We start from the raw sequence: 19,635 nt of genomic DNA, 5'->3' as shown, positions 1-19,635 counted from the left end.
AATCTACACTAATATTGATCAAGAAGATTGATTATAATGCTCAAGGAGATTTATTCTAATGTCCTACTACATAAAATCATTAATTGAATTTATACTGATGCTCTACTATGTAAAAAATTCATTAATCTTCAGTAGTATTGATCAAGAAGCTTGATTCTAATGTCCCACTATATAAAATTCATCAATCTTCAGTAATATTGACCAAGAAATTTTATTCTAATGTCCTACTACATAAAATCATTAATTGAGCTTATGCTGATGTCCTACTATGTAGAAAATTCATCAATATTCACTAGTATTGATCAAGAAGATTGATTCTAATGATCAAGGAGATTGATTCTAATGTCCTACTACATAAAATCATTAATTGAATTTATGCTGATGTCCTACAATGTTAAAAATTCAATTATCTTCACTATTATTGATCAAGAAGTTTGATTCTAATGTACCACTAAATAAAATTCATCAGTCTTCAGTAATATTGATCAAGAATTTTGAATCTAATATCCTACTACATAAAATCGTGAAATCAATTTATACTGACGTCCTACAATTTAAAAAATTCATCAATCTTCACTATTATTGATCAAGAAGTTTTATTCTAATATCCCATTATATAAAATTCATCAATCTTCAGTAATATTGATCAAGAAATTTGATTCTAATGTCCTACTACATAAAATCATTAATTGAATTTATGCTGATGTCCTACTATATAAAAATTCATTAATCTTCGGTAGTATTGATCAAGAAGATTGATTCTAATGTCCTACCACATGAAAAACATCCAATCACAACTAGATTCGATCAAAAGCATCTCTAAATATTGTCGTGAATTTCATATTGAAGACCACTACTGCCTCCTCCATATCGGGTGTTTTCTATCATGTTATAGACTTTGGTCCGAACATGGCAAAGAAAATGTTACAAGTTGACAGAATCAAACCTGTATGAATATCTCTTCCAGGCTTTAAGAAGAACGATTTTGTGATTTTGAGCACAAGCAGCTCTCTTGATGATTATTTTGAGTGCTGGTTTTTGACATCACGAAATAAAACTCATTGAATATAGTTTTATCGAATATTTCAAGATTTTCAATAATTTTGGTACGATCTGTACTTGGTAGGTTGTACCACAGTTCATTGTGGTTACAGAAAGAAACTTTATATACAAACTGTATAGACAATTTATTGCTCTACACGTAAGTACATCAACATTTGTCTCTAAAACGAGTTCTTTATGAGATATTCAGTAAAAACGAGATCAAAAATTGAAAAATAATTTTGTTTCGTATAATTTGACTGGACTATAAAAATAATTCTTGTAATTATTCTGACCACATTATGAGAAATTGTTGGAAGGTTTTGTTTTAAATAATTTGATTACATTTGCATTATTCCAAATGAAATAAAACACAGTTAATTCAAATAAATGCATTTATTAAACAAATAATATTTGAAATTGTGAAATTTATTCTACCTCATGCACATTTAACCATACGCCACCTGCAACGCTAGAAATAATAGCTTTTGGCATATACGTAATTGGAAGTTTGGTTTTTTCGTTCAAAGTCACTTTGAAATTTTTAATTATTGAAACTAATCCCACTTTCGTCTGTAGAAGGCCGAATCTTGCACCTAAATTTATAAAAAAAATTACATATATTCGTACTAAAAACGTCAAATTACAAGTAAAGATTAAACTCTAAAATAGGAGCCCTCCTTACTTTCAATTTTAGGAACTTCCGCATTGTCGATATCCCAAATATAATCTTTATAGACCTTATCTACATTTCATTTTATTGTTTCAACAAAACTCAAAGTAAAAAATTCGATATTTCAGCATATTGTGATGGAATGTTATGGAATTATTTTAAAAAAAATTTGGTCGGTACCTCAGATTAACTATATAAGAAATTAACGACATCAAAGGAGACAACAAAGTTAGACGATGATAGTGAAAGGTCAAAGAACAGAATGTTATTAATAATGATTTCTTATAATAAATAAACAACCTCTTTTGCCATGAGTCACAAATTAGTGTAGAGTTGATTCAACAAGCATACCCGAATAGTAATCAAGTGAATTGTTGATAACGAAGCTCAGAAGACAACTGGAAAACAACAAATCCATCAATAATGGTTCAAAGAGTGGCATACTACTATGCTCAACCTGTTTAGAGATGATTTGATATTTAGGTTAAAGACAATATAAGGTATACCAACGATTATAAAGGACGTGACCGTTTGAGAAAGTACAACAGTGATATCGATCGATTTCCAAGAAGCAGCGTTCTATTAATGTCAATAAAAACCATGGTTTCAGAAAAATGTACTAGCACAATGACTATTTTATGAATTCCAATAGCAACTAGAGTTCCAGGATTAGTGGTTGTGGACAATGGACAAAGAGAGTTTTGGTCCTGAGCATCGGCAAGCTTAGTAAAGATACAGCTGGTTATATCTTCAGACTTTCAGGGTCTTATTCGATAGTGAAACAGTATTAAGAGTCGATTCAACTCAAAGGAGAGACGTTACAACAATACCATTAGAAATAATGGTTTCTGCAAGGTTAGTTGACAAAATGATATTAAGACGTCATTCCTATTGAAGAGAAAGTATTGGTCCTAACTATTGGCAAGCTTAATGAAGACACAGATGGAGGCACTAGTTAGTAGTCACGAGGCAACAATGGACTTTGTGTTTGGAAAAAAGTGACGTAAAAGTACAGCTGAATACATCTCGAGGTCAGACATCTGTGAAGATTATAGTTGGCAGTGAGTCGGAGCGGCAGTGAACTTGGTGTTTGGATACATGAAGATGCACCTGAATGTATCTGCAGTTCACATACCTCTGAAGGTCCTAATCGATAGTAAGTTGAAGCTACGGTGGATGAGGATGCAGTAAACGTACCTCCAGATCATACACCTGTGAAATACCTAATTGATAAGGTCATGAATCAACCGTGGACTTGGGGTGTGGATACCCGGTAAAGACACAACTGGAACAGAGCACTAGAAAGGCCGAAAGATATCGCCTTTAGAGGTAGAGATATTAATGATGTTAATTCATAAGACTACACTAATTCGGTCCATCAGGAACGTCCCCGTTTCCGTATAAGTTTCATCCACCCCAGATTATTGATAAATTGTTTCATTAAAATGGTTAATCGAATTTACTAAAAACCTCTGTACTAAATATAAAATTAAGTCATCAATTTCTAAACTATCAATATAGTTTTTACGACGAAAATAATTTTGGAGATGCCGTTTCTCTTGTTTACCTTTAATAGAGATGATAAACTCACCGATGCAAATCCTTGGACCCTCACCGAATGGTAAAAACGAAAAATTTGGTCTCTTAGCTTTATTTTCTTCGTTAAATCTCTCCGGATCAAACGTATCAGGGTCCGGGTAATATTCGGGATCTCTATGAATACCCAAGATGGAAATTCTTATTTTATCTCCTTTTTGAATGATGACGTCTGTATTGGGGATTCTATATGCAGCATTACATACTCTTCCGGTGAGTGGTGCAGGTGGATGGAGACGTAACGTTTCTTAAAATAATAGATCTTATTAATTAGTAATTATTTATAAAAGATGAGGAATATATGGTACCAAGGTCAACAAAATCTAGCTGAGATACTTGTTAACACCATAACATATTGAAATGGGATTTTATTAGTTTAGCAACATCGCTAATACAAATATGTAAATGTCAATTTCCATCCAAAAAAGTGATGATGTTCATTTTTATTTAATACTTATCAAGCAAAAAGGAAAGTTTTGTTTTTTATATTGTATCAAAGTGGAAATATATCGGGTGATAAAGAAAAAGATGAGATGAATGATATATGATGACCTTGATGAGAGATCAGATTTAGGAAGAAATGAATTAGAAATAAAACTGTTCAGTTTGAACATGATATAAAAATTTTTCCTCTGAACAAAAATTCACCTGTGATACAAGAAAATTAGGTTTTATAAAAAAGCATTGAGCAAAATACAAGCTTCAAAATGCATTAAGACACAGAAAAAGTTAGTGAACAATTGTTGAGACGATTGAAAACTATTGGAACCGGTTTATAAAAGTATTTTGTAGTTTTTAAATAAATATGTCCGCAATAATCCTCATTCAAGTATATAGTAGTAAATAGTGGGTCTAACGTCGTTCGAATTCTTTTTTTTTCATCGAAAAATCAATAAGTAATTGTCATGGTGCAACATTCAGCTTATTTCGGTGATAAGCTAGGTTCGCATACAGAAACTTGTGCTTTCAGATTATCCAGGATGTTAAAATAAAACTGTATAATCACTGTTTTACCAACAGGAACATATTCACGATGCCGATATCGATGAAAATGATAAATATTGCCTTCAACCGCTATTTTAAAATATTTTCTTATTCAGCTTATGCTAGTTCGAATGTAACACAACAAATCATTAAAGATCGCCTTCCGCATCTGTTTTTGGTATCATCTTCACGAAAATGTTTCTACAGATTGAAAGTTCTTGTAACATTGTGAATACAGTTTGTTGTTGGTATTCAAGTCATCTATCAACGAAGGTCGGATCAGGATCGAATGAGCGTGCATCGTCTTCTATTCATTCAAGCTCTTCACTGAATCGTTCATTTTGTGAGCAGATCTTTGTTTAACCCCAAACTTTGATCAAAATCTTGCTTACACTGCCTAATCTGATCCAAAGGGTTGATGATTTTATATAATTTTTGAAGTTGATGTACTTTTTGGACGTAAGTCATTCCCAAGTCTTGCTTAACTACTTTTAAATGCAGTTGTCCATCTTTATACTATTTTAATTGAAGATGACGAGTCCGTATACACTTTCAACAATGGTTCTTGAATTTGTTTTGTTGCTACTCCTTCTAGAACTAATAGTTTGAATAATATGAATAGTCACACGTGTTCTTAAAGACCACTTTGAGGAAATTAGGGCACACCTAGCAAAGACATATTTGGGTAAAAACAACATGAACTCACCATTAACAACTTTATCTAAATAACTCATTTCCATTATACCTTCGTAAGTTATTTTGTTATTGTGTCTTTGGATGACGGTTTTTATTTCTTCTCTCAATTTATCTTGAAGATCTTGACGTTTAGCTAATTCCAGTAAAACAAACGTCATTGTTGTTGAAGAAGTTTCGAAACCAGCCAAAAAGAAGACGAAACATTGAGCTGCAACTTCGTTGAACGTTAGAAAGTGATCTCCTTTTTCGTCTCCATTAGGAAAAATACTTTCATCTTCAGTAACTTTTCCTCTGTTTTTGAGCTGCAGTAATAAATGCATAAAGTCTCTACGATGTATGTTGTTGCTTTCTCTATAATCGACCGTACTTCTAACAACTCCCATGAAAAAATCTTCTATAGATCTGTCGGTTCGTTTAAATCTTATAAACGACAAAAAACTTTTTGGTAGATTGTTACAAATCATTCGTTTCAAACTCCTGATTCTACTGCCTCTAAATATTTTCCTACCAAATTCCATAAATTCGGAATTGGGGTCTTTCAAACTATTACAATCCAAACCAAAAGCTGCTGAACCTATTATGTCGGTTGTAAATCTCTGTAACACGTCCTTGATATCTACACCATCTTGAATTTTAGCATAATCTTTAAGGATATCTATTAAACCTTCAGTACATGTTACCATTGTTGGAAACATCATCTTCATTTTACCTAAAAAATAGTTAAAGTAAAAATAAACTTCGAAGTGAGGCATAGAGATACACGAAGGCTGATTCTTAGTTTATCCCTTGACCTAATTACAACAGAAGATTCATCACATGATTCACCAAAGTTGGGCAAGAACTGTGTTGAAATAATCATAAGTACTTCACTTCACACTACCTTTAGAATGTACTTAAAAGCTTTCGAGTACGAGTGCTTTTATGGAAAGTACTCGAATAAATGAGTAACGAGTATGAGTACTCAAGTTAAATAATTCTACTTAGAGACTAAAGGAGCAAAATAAGAAGAAAGTTCAGTTAGTGACTGGAACTATTAATGATAATGGACATTAAACGAGATTATCACTTTATATCCAATCTAAACCCGTTCTTCCATGACTTAGATTCCACAAAATAAATTAGAAACCTATTTACGAAACGAGTTTAAGCCACAAGTTAAGAATTGCTGAGACTCCTTGTCTACGATTGTTGGCTTCGCTATCTCTCTAATTGTCAACTGGGTACTGTAAAATCACACGAAATTTTTCGAGTACTCAGTACTTCAATATGGAAGTACTCATCAGTACGTACTGTGTGCAGTTTAATCTTGTACTGCTCAGCAATGCGTATGGCTTCATTATCCAAACCTCTTGAGCTTGTCTGAGCTATTGTGGTGACATACTTGTGACTGGAGATTATCTGTGGCTAATTATCCAAAGTATCACTACTGGGTAATAACTAATTAGGTTATATCCTCTCAAAACTTTGGATACTTAGCCACAGAGACTAGAATGCATCAACAGAATTTCTATTACCGTTGATTGATGTCAATTCGCATCAATTCATGGCATTTGCCGTCAGTTTTTGTCGATTGACGTCAATGGGATCACATTTTAGTTAATTTGATCAATTTTTCCAATAATGCACAAAATTTCTTTCGTTTGGACACATCTACAGCTATAAAGGAATCAAATGCAAAAAAAGAAAGCTCGTTACATGTTTCCTGTGGGGCGAACGGAAAAATCGCTAACAATATGTGCTAGGAATAGTTATATTTCGAATTTTTAATTTGGAATTATTGCAATAATTTCCCAAATAGGCAACTCACTAACTAAAGCTCATGAAACTCAGTAAATAAAATGTTGATGTTCAAAAATATTAATATTCAATATAAAATTGAACGATCCACCGTGATTCTCGTGGGCCTCTTGGCTTTTGAGCGTAAGAAGATATACAGAAGCAGCTCAGATATAGAACGACAGGATGCCGCTACTATTGGACATGCTAGAACAATATAGGTCTTAGACCTTGGACCGAAAGGAAGATCGGAGATGTGGCCTTTAACATTACCCAATTCCTGACGTGATATGGCTGTTTCCAACGGTATCTTCACAAAATGAAGAAAACACAGACTCCCGAGTTTACGTACTGTGATCACAAACCAAATGATACAAGACACACGTTCTTGTTGTATAACTACTAGAGAGATTCAGACAGGAACTAGAGAGATAAGTTGGCAGCATAATCTCAGATTATATTGTCCAAGTGGTGATGTAGACAAAAGAATGTAGACGACTGTCTGATATGAACGTCCAGAACTTCAATTTATCGGGATTCCTATGGAGAAGTGCAAGTCTGTGGAATCAGCTACCATGGACATTTAGAACACTGCAACCTTCAGAAGTTCAAGATCAATATCCACAGGCATCTCCACACGGCAGGGCACCACTTGAATTACTCAAGTGTAAAACAGTTTACCCTCTTGTGCTTTTACATAAAAAAATAGTTCATGGTTGAATAGAAATCACAGAAAATGGCGGTTCAGTGGGTAGTTTACGGAAGTGCCACATTTCCATCAGCGCTCCTGGTGGAAACCGTTACTTCCACTTCTTATTTCAAAAACAAAGAAGTGAACATATACGTTGAGACTAGTTGTAATAATTTGATAATTATTGATTATTCAGGGTGTAATTGTTGAGGTTAGCTATTATAGTGACATCACATTTAACAGCTGCTTTTCTATTTGAAAAAGGTTTATATACAAACTCTAATACAACTATCATTATCTAAAAATAATAATTTTGAGATAGCCAACTCACTATAGCTCAAAAAACTTAAAAATATTACTTTTCAATATCATATTTTTTTTATTTTGGCTTGAGAACTTATTAGTAGTATCATCCTATTTGATTCTTTAAAAATTCAAATCTCAATTCGTTAAAATAATGAAAATTTCTTTAATTTCTTATTTCTTGGAGCTTTTTGATATTTGATTTTTGATAAAGACTAAAGTTAAGTCGAAACGTCAATTTTTTTATCAATCTTTCAAAAATTATTAAAAAAAACGAATTTTAATATTTTAAAACAGACCTAACAGAACATTATAATGAAAATGAAAAAAATTCCTTCCTCTTAAACGCGACATGCTGTATATACAAGTTATATTTTCACTTATTGATTGATGTTTCATTTGAATATGATTCCCATTATAACTAACAATGAAAATTAAAGAAGTTTAAGTCAACTTAAACTTGTAATATCACCAAAATCAGAACTGGAAAAGAATCATACCTGATGTAAATGTAGGTGTGAGTTTTCCTCTCAGTTTCTTCCATCTTTCGTTTTCCAAAGCTAAAAGATGCCCGGTGAGGGGATCCAATTCTTCGTTAACATACTCGCCATGGTTCATAAAATGATTAAAATCTTTTTGTAAAATACATTTTATAATTTCCGTATCGATTGGTACGTAAGCCGGAGTTAAAAATTCGTAAATACCTCCATGTTTTAATCCCATTGATTTGAATTCAGCGTAAAAGTTTTTATACAAATCGCCGATACTAATTCTTCCCAAAATTGTATTTTTAACATTTCCGTATAAAAAATTTGGTTCAATTTGTTGTAGTCCTGTTCTTTTCCAATGGGAATAAATCCATTTTATGTATAAATAAACTGCTAGTATTACAATTAATACTAATAGTGGAAGCATCGCTGTACGAGATTCTGTTTTGCACTCACTGAAATATAATTTTATTTAATCCATAATTGTCATATCTTATCTATATTTTTTTAATATTATTGTTGAATTACGTGGTAAGTAGATCATAATTCTGTATTTTTATTTTAATTATATTTCGTAACGTTTATTCTAGCTCATAGTATTAGTAAAATAGGGAATTTCTTTTGTGACGACTTGAAATAATGTGGACTCAATTAAAAGAATTTTGAAACGATACTACAACACCGCAATTAAAGTTCAGACTAAAGTCTCGTTTCCTCATACCTGTTAGCGGACGAAAGCAATAACCTCACTTTGTATTCACTGATTTATCATTTCACCGTAGTTATTTATTCATCCTTCTTTTCTTGATAAATATTTATGTTTATTAAACAAACACATTTCATTTCTGTTATCGACCTACGGTATTTTATTACGCACTTTATTCTCAATTACAAGTTTAAATTAGATATACACAGTCGCTTACACCCAAACTGATTTCAACACTGTTGCCATATCAAATAAACTGAATGAATAAAACAAGAATTCATCTTCTGCTTCATGAATATTGGAGAGTACCGTCGAGTGGGGATGGATGAAACGCTTTTTTATTATTTTCTTAATATCTCCAAGTGCCAAATTATCCCGCCACTCCTGATGGGAACATTTAACCTTTAACTATAGTGGTGGAAAATTCTTACGTTTCTATAGTCAAGGGTCCAATGTACTCTGTATTTTAAAATGGCTACAAAATCAAATGATAATTATTTTTTAAGAATATTTTAAATAAAACTAATATTTTGTTTTACAAGGAATCTATATTTATCAAAATCAACGATAGGAACTTTAATTTCGTACTTTAATGGCACTTACAAAATCAGTCGTTTTTTCTCACCATCAGAATAAGTTGCCTTACAACAATCTAAATAAAAACAAAAAAAAAATAAGTTTCACATTTTGTCTATTTTCCTACCTACTAAATAAAGTATTTTTTTTCATAAAACAAACAAAAAAATATTCAAACTTTTTTTTGGAAAATCTGACACCTACTTGCATGAATTACAGACGATATTTGTGCAAGTCGTGCACAGTCTTAGCTCTTTTCCCGGGCAAACAGAATGAGCATCGCTTTCTTTTCTTTCTATCTAATTTTATGGTCTCTCCAGAAAATTCCGCTTCTGTCAACTCAATTTTTAGAGCTGCTGAAATACTCATTCGCAGTTTTGTGGGCAGTCTTTGATTTTAGCATCGCAATTTCATTTTAGGTTTTCTTTCATGACTCTTTTGAATGATGTAAGCGTTCAATGCACTCATATCCAATAGTCTATACAGAAGTCTAACTACAGTCCTATCGTCTCGGATTACCTAATTATTGTCTTATATTAATGTGATTGTGAAGAATCAAAAATCTACCTACTTAACTTCTACTTACTATTCGTTGAGATTTATTGTGAACTAACAGTCCTCAACGTCGTACTTAAGCGATTCCATATGTCCCTTAGACAATTGCAGATCCATTAACTTATCAAATTACTTATCCTTATGTTTGTATTGATGTGACGTGACGACCATAAATATAATTATTTATATTTTATGTTTATAAATAGTGGTTCAAATATTAACGCGATATGGCTGAAGAATTGAGCATCAGCGTCAAGTTGAGTGCCCAGTGGTCTGAAATTTGAGCAGTAATTCACACGTTGGGAAGTCTACACGAGTCTCCTGCAGCGATATGAAGAGAAAGGAGAAAAACGCGTGTCTATGGAGAGAAAGACAATGGGGCAGCTGTTAAAGCGTTAAGTCGTTGATCTTTAGTCTTTGAAGATGACAACTTGGTTATCGAAACCCGCGTCAGTAAGTGTAATTGTGACTGGTGGTGTAGTGGTAGTGTGAATAATATGTTGGGAATGAATATACTAATATACTCCATATTAGAAAGAAGAAGAAGAGGCCAAAAATCAAAGCACATGTACACTGATCATTGAGGAAATACGCAATACCAAGTAGCGATGAGAACTATCAAAAGGTATTTGGAATCATAGGCAGCAACTATGCGTACAAAATTTCGGAAGCTATAGAAAAAATTAGTTTAATAGTTGTAGATATTTGTTCAATAAATATTTTTTCTGAATTTGTACACGTTTGTTTTTTATACAATCAAACGGAACTTACTTTGTGGATGTACCTCGTAGATTGAAAGGAAGTAAACATTTTAGTCATTAATGTTGAAATAGCTTGAGGAATGTTTTTAAAATGAAAATTGGGATTAAAGTTCTATCTGTTCGCGAATTTTAACGGTTTTATCTATTAAAATAACTGTTAAGAATAATCATTGTACGTTTCGAGTGCTTTATATCGTGAATATTCAAGGTAACTTTTGATATTGATAATATTAATTACTCAGCATGTTTGAAATTTGTAAATTACACGTAGAATATAATAGTTTGGTATATGAATAAATCACTATTTATTCAATTTTTCCTTGCAAGGCTATATAATAATAAGTATACTTACTAGTTAGTGAGGACTATAAGATATTCAGAGTTTAGACAAGGTCGAACTAATATATCGAATCTAAACATAATATATTCATTTAAATAAAACAACATTCATCTTTACTCAAACCAAATAAGATTGAAAAATAACTTTAATATGTAGGACAAACATGGTATTCAAGGTATGTAGAGATATATGTATATTTATATAAAGTTTGATAACTCTAATGAGTTGATTATATTTTTAATAGAAAACGCATTTAATATTTATCTATGAAACCAATGCACAACTGATTAATCACTCTTAATCTATGAGGTGCGTTTTGAAAACAATAAAAAAGTGGCGAAGTTGTAGTGTCACATATTTTTTAGTTATTAAAATCCCATTATAGTGGTAGTTTCGTGTAGATATTCAAGTCCCTTCCTTGCGTACTTACATAAACAAAATGCAATTCCAAATTTTACCAACATCAATTAGATTAATTATCTCATGAGGTTGAAAATATGGACCTGGCGTCTGTAGACAGAAACTTTTAATGGTTTTTGAATTGGTACCTTCTAGAATACATAATACTATATGTTCTTTAAAAACCGCTTCACCTTCTTTTAGTGGTGTGCTTTTGGTTCCAATATGATGTTAAAAAGAGTCATTTTTTACACCGATTCTCAAAGACAAAACTTGGTTCTAACCACCCAAACAAGTTTAGGAAATAACGGAAATCACAAAAATAAAGAAAACCCTGCCGAAATCACTGGAAAAATATATAAAATTAAACAGCATCAAACACTCTATAGAAGCCAAAATCAGTGCCATCTAGTGACACGTGATTTTGGCTGTTGGAAATTGATATGATAATGATAATGATAATGATAATGATAAAAACAATATCATAACATATACAATATGTCAAAATAAATTTCTTTGATTTTTTAGACCTTTTGATATATTAATGCATCCAAATATTCTTGATTTTAGGTTTCTTTTTTTTTTAAATTAATTTTTTTAATAATTTTTGAAAGATAAAATTTGACGTTTAGACTTTTCTTCAAGTCTTTATCAAAATATGATATATGATATCAAAATATAAAAAAGTAACCTAACGTAATCAAAGTTAAAATTTATTTTTCAATAATACATTTTGAAAAAACTATAATTCTTAGTTTATCCATTAAAACAAAGTACAGTAGAACGCTCGGTCACTAGCTAGATATCAAAATTTTTACAATGTTGTCAATATGTGGATGATCATAATGATATTGAGTATTTTTGAGTATATTTAGAAAAATGAACTTCAAATAACTGACACAACAATTTAATGACTGATGAAGGAATGATTTTTGGTTAGGTATGATACACAGTGTGTCCCAAAAAGTTTTCTACAGATGGAGAAAACTCCACCTCACATTCCACAAAAAAATATCCTTGATAAAAAGCTCTGCATGACTTCTAGATTAATAATCAGTTCAAATTTGTAGTATATGGTAAAAATATCAGAAAAACCAAAGTGTTATTAAAATGTAATAAAGGGATTTCCATTTTAAAAGATCTTTTTTCGTATTAGGGATTAGAGATCCTCGGTTTCTGATTCTTCTTCATCAGAAACATTCCATTCCTAATCACTATTTTCTCTTGGAGTGATGACAAATGTTTTTCTCCAAAGGAATCCAATGGCTCTTATAATTAACCTTGAAGATTATTTGTTAACTTGATAGCCTACATCATTTCTGAATTTAGACATTTTTGACATGGGATTTTGGGTATTTTTACAACAACAAACTGCGTCTGTCAGAAGTCTACGAGGAGTCAGACAGGGATGTGTTCTTTCTCCACTACATTTCAACGTTCCCTCAGAGGAAATCTTCACCAAAGCCCTCAAAAATGGAGTACCGGTACTCCACTAAATTATTTGCTACTTCTTGCCAAAAACATGCAAGATCTACAAAATGTGTTGAATAATGTCACCAAAATTAGTCGAGAAAATGGTCTTCCGCTTGACGTTAGGAAGACTGAATAAATAATTGTCAACAAACTGAAGTGCCCAATGAAAAACTGTATGTAGGCAATCCAGAAATACGATTATCTGGGCACAAGTGTTGACTGCTTCGTGGATTACCATTTAGAAATAAGATTTCGAGTCCGAGAAGCCTGTACAACTTTTATGATAATCAAGAAGTTCCTCTGTAGCAGCGATCTGAGATTGGAGCTAAGAAAACGGATACTGGGCACTCAACGTAAATTGTGAGAGAAATCTAAAAGATTTCGAGATTTATACCTACCGTAGGATGCTGAGAATATAATGGGCCAATGTCTTGTGGAAAACAAAGAAGGATGTAAACATTCTTCGTGAAGGGAAAAAACATTATGAGGGGCTTAAGATATGAGATCCTACACCTCTTAATTCAGAGAAGTTTTATAGGAAAAAAATCTATTGGAAAGGGAAGAATATATCGACTATAACGTCACATCGTCTGACATATTTAGGGCCGCAACTTTAATGGTGATGGTGATGGTATATAAAGAAGACGACTTGAACTGACTAAAAATGATTTTTTGATTGGTATTCTTATAATTATGTTAGAATAATAAGTAATGATACATATTTAAGAACTTATATGCATTTTGTATGTCATATATAATACTGTTTTCGTTATTTATATATCTTGTTATAATCGTATAATATACACTATTGTATAGTTTGTTTATCATAGAGATAACAAGTGCTTATCATTGTTCTTATTCCAAATATATAACCTTTGATAAACAAATGTGTTGAAAAAGACAAAACCTTCTACTCATCATCACATCATAAAAACTAAGTATGTAAGTACGCTATAAAAAAAATTTTTTACTTTTTCGATTGCATAATATGTTGAAAAATGAGGAAGTTGTCAATTTTTGATATTGATATATTAATTACCCAACATGTTTACTTGTCTGAATTTTAATTAAACATAAACTTAATAATTCATGAAAACAAATCTACAAAACTTACAGCGGACTTCCCTTTTCAACTATAAACAATATGATTATGATATTTTTTTTTTCTTCATGAAGACGATAGTTTATTCAATTTCCAGCGTAGTTATAAAGGTTTTGTTCATTTTGACAATCTCAAGTGACTTTTGACAAAATTCTTCCAATTGTCAAGCTCCTAGGATTTAACTTCTATTAACGAGGCTCTAATATCTTGGTATAGCTGCGCCTGGGTGTAATCGAGACACTTGTACAGGGCCGGATCAAGCTAGGGGCTTGAGGGGGCTATAGCCCCGGGCCCCAGGTCCAAGAGGGCCCCATCATTTGGAAATAATTTTGTATTTTTTGATGTGTTGACACCACAAATCTAACGTATTGATATTATTTTGTGAATTTGTCATTATTTTAGCCCCGGGCCTTATAAATCTTAATCCGGCGCTGCACTTGTACGAGATAATAGACTCAAATTTCGTTCAGAGTTTCCTGTTTTGAAGAAACAGAAATAGGTCTGATAGTTTTTGGAAAGGTTGTGCGAGGTCTTGACTTTATTGTTCCATATATTGTAACCTAAATAACATACTGATCAAATTTTTGGCTATAGAGTGACATTTGAAGCAAAATTATTGAATAAATTTGACGTTTTCTTAAAATAAAAATTACGTGGTAATCACAGCAGAAACCAAAAGCATTTTCGTTGATAATTTTTAATAGTTTTTATCGTATAATAACTGTGATAAAATATATTATCGATTTTATTTTAAAAATTAATGTATTTATCCAATTTTCAGTATTCTAAGGAGAGACAAATAATATTATATGACCCCTTTTTGGCATTCAACAGTTAAAAAACGGAAAGTGATACCAATAAATTTATTTTTCTAACTTTCAAATTCGAATTCAATCAATATAGGTACTTAAATTTGAGGAGCTGTTCATTACAAAGCAATAAACAGTGGAACTGGTTCTTTGTTGTCTTTTTGTAATTGAATCCTCGAGTTTATCTTTTGTCGTTTAAAGTCCCTAGTCGCACAAACTCATGTCTCTCCATTTGATTATTATAATTTTACGTAATATACCATTTTTTTTAGAATCCTTTTTTGTACATACAATTTTGTAACTCATTGTGGTTTTATTCTGTATATTGGAATTTTATTTTATTTGTATCTTTATTTAGTTATTTTTATGTTTGTTTTCTAGTTTGTGCAATCCTTTATCTACGAATTGTAATCTATCACTGATGTGCTATTCTCATTAAATCTTGACTTTTTCTATTTTCTCAATAATCTATCATATGCTTTACAGATGGTAATGTCCAGATTTTCATTTTTTTCAATTACCTTTGCTACCACACACTTTCTTGTCTTCTATTTGTTTCTCATCCTAATCTGTTTTCTTGTACTCCGATTTTCTTAGTTGTTAGTTAAAAAAATATGGCCATAATTGCGATTTTCCTGTCTATATTATGCGATTTGTTAGTTATGTTTTCATATTTTGTGTTTTCTTCTGAATTTCCTCAATTTTTTCCAAATTTAACCTACTACTTCGCCCTTGAGTATTCATCGTATATATATTGTTATTATTTATTTAGTTATTGCTTTACTTATTATCCAACTTTGATTTTCTAGTATTTATTTCATTTCATCGTCTCTACGTTTCTATTTCATATTTAAACAGGTATTTGTTTTTTAGAATTTGAATATAAAAATGGTAATCAGTATTTGGGTGTATCTTATCACAACAATAATAACTTTGATCTATTTCTATTCAAAACGAAAATATTCTTATTGGAAAGATCGAAACGTATATTATATTGAACCGGAATTTCCTTTCGGAAATGTGGGACCGGTTATAAAACGTCAAAAACCGACTATAGAATTTATTCAAACAATTTACGATGAAATAAAATCTCGTAAAAAGATGTTTGGTGGAATGTATTCGTTCTTTTCACCACAGTTTATACCAGTCGATTTAGATTTGGTCAAATGTATTATGCAAAAAGATTTTGCTTATTTCCCGAACCGCGGTATGTTAATTGACGAAAAGAACGATCCTCTTAGTGGACATCTTTTTAATTTGGAAGACGAAAAATGGAGAAATCTTAGAGCAAAACTAACGCCAACGTTCACTTCGGGTAAGTATCCTTATGTATTTATTAATCATACTCATCATAATCATTTATTAATAGACCATTTCATTTCGTCGTTTCCATACAAAAATTGTATTTCATCCTGGTTATTCTCATCAGAATCCTTTGAACTCATAATTCACTTATAGTTACTTCTATTTCATCAACGGACTTCAAAAAACATCTTCGTTTCACGTCCCTTCATTACCATTTTGCTTTTCGTTGCTTTTATACAGAAACATTGTACTGATAAACTCAATATCTCCAAGTTTACCAATGGCTCGATATGATTTCTTCCTATAATTTATTTAGGATGTAAAGGGATTCGTCTTTTTAGTCGTCTGTTTCTTTGGGGTTCTAGTGAAGGTTGTATTGAAAGGTTCTTATTTGCGTCTTACCGTTCGGTGCTTTGCTTCTATTTCTTCTGAGATGTACGATACGCTAAGATCTTTATGGAGAGTACCAAGATACTTTCACTATTGCTCAAAGTATACCTCAGAACGATAGCAATCGTTGCTTTACTGACACTACCCCAAAGTTGTCACTTTATTCTACATTGATTTAATTTTGAAACACATCTTGGGGCTACGTTTGAACCTACACTTTTGTTGTATGACTCCTCTATTAGATTGTTTGCGTGGTGATTGGTTCGTTCATTATGTAAAGTCCTTGATGAAAAGAAGCACTTTGGAATCAAATATGTGGATGATAAGTCCGTAGTTTTGAATAGATTTCAATTTGGTAATATTCAACTACGATTTTCATCCTAAGAGCCAGTACTTTTGGAAATCAAGCTGTCTTCTTTTAGTTTGAATGTGTTTCCTCGAGGTAAGATGTTGCTAAAGGTGAAGACCAAACTATATTCATCATCATTCATCAGCATTAAGTTGTTGTGACTCTTCAGCATCCCTATTCACTTGACTTTAGTCTTTTTGACTTATTTTGGCACTTCTCCAGCGTTGTCTGGATTCCAAAGGAATAAAATTACTTTGAAAGATCAGTCTAATCACTTAATTTTCACACCTAAACTCCAAACAATCGAATTTTTTTAGGTAAAATGAAGATGATGTTCCAAACCATGCTAGATTGCACGGAGGGTTTGAATGAACTGTTAGTAGAATCTGCACGCAAGAAAGAACCTGTCGACATTAAAGAAACGCTAGCTTGCTTTACAACCGACGTTATTGGATCAGTAGCGTTCGGTATAGAAATAAACAGCATGAAAAACCCCGATTCGGATTTCAGAAAATACGGTAAAAAGATATTTACTAGTTCATGGAAAACAATCATTAAATTCTCTCTTCTCCGCTTACTACCAAAATGGTTGACGACAATGTTGAAGATAAAAGTTTTCGAAAAAGATACAGAAACTTTTTATATGAATCTCGTTAAGGACACTATAGCTTACAGAGAAAAAAACAACGTTTACCGAAAAGACTTCATGCATTTACTTATACAGCTGAAAAATATTGGAAAAATTAGTGAAAACGATGACGATCCGACGCTAATTCACAAAAATACTGAAAATCAACAAGCTTTGACTTTGAATGAAATAGCTGCTCAATCTTTCGTATTCTTTATAGCTGGTTTTGAAACTTCAGCAACTACAATGACTTTTGCTTTATTAGAATTAGCTCAACGTCAAGATATCCAAGATAAACTTAGAGAAGATATAAACGAAGTACTTGCACGGCATGATAATGAAATTACTTACGAAGCCATCATGGAAATGACGTACTTAGAGAAAGTAGTACTAGGTGAGTAAAGCAAACTTAAAATTCCATCTATGAAAATCCCAATTAAATTGATTTATTTTTCAAAAACCTGTTGCAGAAACTCTCAGGAAACATCCTCCTCTAACTACATTACCCAGGATTTGTACTAAATCGTATAAAATTCCAAATAGTAATTTAGTATTAGAAGCTGGTACTAGAGTCGTCGTTCCCGTATATTGTATCCAAAGAGATCCAGAATATTATCCGGATCCGGAAAATTTTGATCCAGAAAGATTCAATGAGGAAAACAAAAGCAAGAGAAATCAATTCGCTTATATGCCGTTCGGTGAAGGACCCAGAACATGTATAGGTGAGAATTGATTGTTTCAATACAATAAAGTGAAGAAGACTGCTCCTATTGGAGATAAGTTCATACGTTGAGGTCTTCTCAGACTGAATATACTGTTTACACCACCACTACTCCAACATTAACAATTACACTGTCTGTGACTCGCGTTTCGATAACCAAGTTATCGTCTTCAGAGACTGAAGATAAACTCAATCTCTGGAGACGATAACTTGGATTGATCATATTTTAAACAATATGGTTCTGAGATTCGTAGTAGGTTTATTTGACCAAATTGCCTTCAAAGCTCTAGAAGGACTTTCCACGCTATTTTTAATAGTTATTTATATCATATTCTAGGTTTACGATTTGGTAAACTGCAAGTGAAAGTAGGATTATGTAGTGTGCTGAAGAATTACAAAGTTACTTTGAACGAAAAAACCCAGCTGCCTATCAAATACGATATAGGTTTCATCGCGTCCGTAAAAGGTGGAGCTTGGCTCAATCTCGAAAAAATAAAATAAATGTCTGACAATAATGATTAAAGCAATAAACAAATATATTAATAATAAACTTTTTTATTTTGTTATACCCTGTAACCTCTTCCTGAGGAAGTGTTATTCGGCATCAGGTAAAGTATGATACACCAGCTTTTTAACGAACGACGTTCAAAGTGGAAAAGCTGGAAAAACCTCATGAATTAAATAAATAAAAACTTAACAAACTATCCACGGACACGATGCTCCACATTGATATTTGCTGCTATGAATAATAAAAAAAGTTTTAGCAACAAATTATAAATTCAACTCTGTATCCAAGAGCACAACGAATGAAAGCAGTTATAAATTAAAAACAACTCAGATTTCTATATACTAAAGAGAAAAGTGGGACTGATCTATGAAAATCTGGGGTGGCTGCAGCCCTCGACTGAATTCCCAGTTGTTGGAGTTGAGTTGAATTGGTTTGTTTGTGGTGTACCGGTTGAGTACTTTAGGTGTGGTTCAACTCACAACCGGTCAGCTGTAGAACTGCGGAAAAAATGGAATAAGGAAGGAAACGGTAACAGAGATGGAAATTCCTAAAGAATGAACGAGTAGGTAGAACAGATTTGTATAAAAAAGAGCTTATGCTGTAACATATAGAAGAACTGAATTCATATTTTTTCTAATATATAACGAAATACGTGCTATGCTATTCGTTCTATTCTCCAAATAAATAGAAAATACAAATTTACACGGAAATTATTATACCAAATTCGACTATACCGACTATTTCAATATTTTCATCCGTTTTTAA

At 32.0% G+C, this 19,635-nt stretch overlaps 3 protein-coding genes across 13 annotated transcripts in view; 2 read left to right on the top strand and 1 right to left on the bottom strand.

The window, feature by feature from the left end:
• LOC130896390 (uncharacterized protein CG43867) overlaps positions 1-19,635 on the top strand; it is a 291,476-nt gene that overhangs the window by 176,564 nt on the left and 95,277 nt on the right. The gene's annotated exons all lie outside the window — the stretch shown is intronic.
• LOC130896391 (cytochrome P450 6a2-like) lies at positions 1,423-11,325 on the bottom strand. Of its 4 annotated transcripts, none has more exons than XM_057804436.1 (5): positions 11,199-11,241; positions 8,261-8,703; positions 5,001-5,699; positions 3,306-3,557; positions 1,423-1,637 (listed from the first exon to the last, which is right to left on the bottom strand). In XM_057804436.1, exons 2-5 carry the CDS (start codon positions 8,673-8,675, stop codon positions 1,471-1,473), a joined length of 1,533 nt encoding a protein of 510 aa, XP_057660419.1. In that variant the 5' UTR covers positions 8,676-8,703; positions 11,199-11,241; the 3' UTR covers positions 1,423-1,470. The 4 variants fall into 4 exon arrangements, with proteins under 4 accessions (XP_057660419.1, XP_057660420.1, XP_057660418.1 ...); XM_057804437.1 differs by lacking the exon at positions 11,199-11,241 and adding exons at positions 8,970-9,429; positions 10,857-10,965 and having other exon boundaries at positions 1,423-3,557; XM_057804435.1 differs by having other exon boundaries at positions 1,423-3,557; positions 11,199-11,325.
• On the top strand, positions 10,935-18,912 carry LOC130896392 (probable cytochrome P450 6a14). Of its 4 annotated transcripts, none has more exons than XM_057804442.1 (5): positions 10,935-11,054; positions 15,843-16,284; positions 17,331-18,035; positions 18,112-18,363; positions 18,700-18,912. In XM_057804442.1, exons 2-5 carry the CDS (start codon positions 15,858-15,860, stop codon positions 18,861-18,863), a joined length of 1,548 nt encoding a protein of 515 aa, XP_057660425.1. In that variant the 5' UTR covers positions 10,935-11,054; positions 15,843-15,857; the 3' UTR covers positions 18,864-18,912. The 4 variants fall into 4 exon arrangements, with proteins under 4 accessions (XP_057660425.1, XP_057660422.1, XP_057660423.1 ...); XM_057804439.1 differs by having other exon boundaries at positions 11,037-11,361; XM_057804440.1 differs by lacking the exon at positions 10,935-11,054 and adding an exon at positions 13,886-14,000.

This window comes from Diorhabda carinulata, chromosome 7, assembly GCF_026250575.1.
Source record: "Diorhabda carinulata isolate Delta chromosome 7, icDioCari1.1, whole genome shotgun sequence".
Taxonomy (NCBI): Eukaryota; Metazoa; Arthropoda; class Insecta; order Coleoptera; family Chrysomelidae; genus Diorhabda; species Diorhabda carinulata.
This window is presented reverse-complemented; position numbering and strand designations above follow the sequence as displayed.

Excerpts from the sequence above, each read along its gene's own strand:
- LOC130896392 (XM_057804439.1), top strand. Across the intron at positions 16,285-17,330 it reads AACGCCAACGTTCACTTCGG|GTAAAATGAAGATGATGTTC; the intron begins GTAAGTATCCTT and ends GAATTTTTTTAG. Across the intron at positions 18,364-18,699 it reads AGGACCCAGAACATGTATAG|GTTTACGATTTGGTAAACTG; the intron begins GTGAGAATTGAT and ends ATCATATTCTAG.
- LOC130896391 (XM_057804435.1), bottom strand. The coding sequence starts at position 11,293 with ATGTTGTTTTATTTAAATGAATATATTATGTTTAGATTCGATATATTA. Across the intron at positions 8,704-11,198 it reads CTTATAGTCCTCACTAACTA|TGAGTGCAAAACAGAATCTC; the intron begins GTAAGTATACTT and ends ATTATATTTCAG. Across the intron at positions 3,558-5,000 it reads TTTAGATAAAGTTGTTAATG|AAACGTTACGTCTCCATCCA; the intron begins GTGAGTTCATGT and ends TATTATTTTAAG.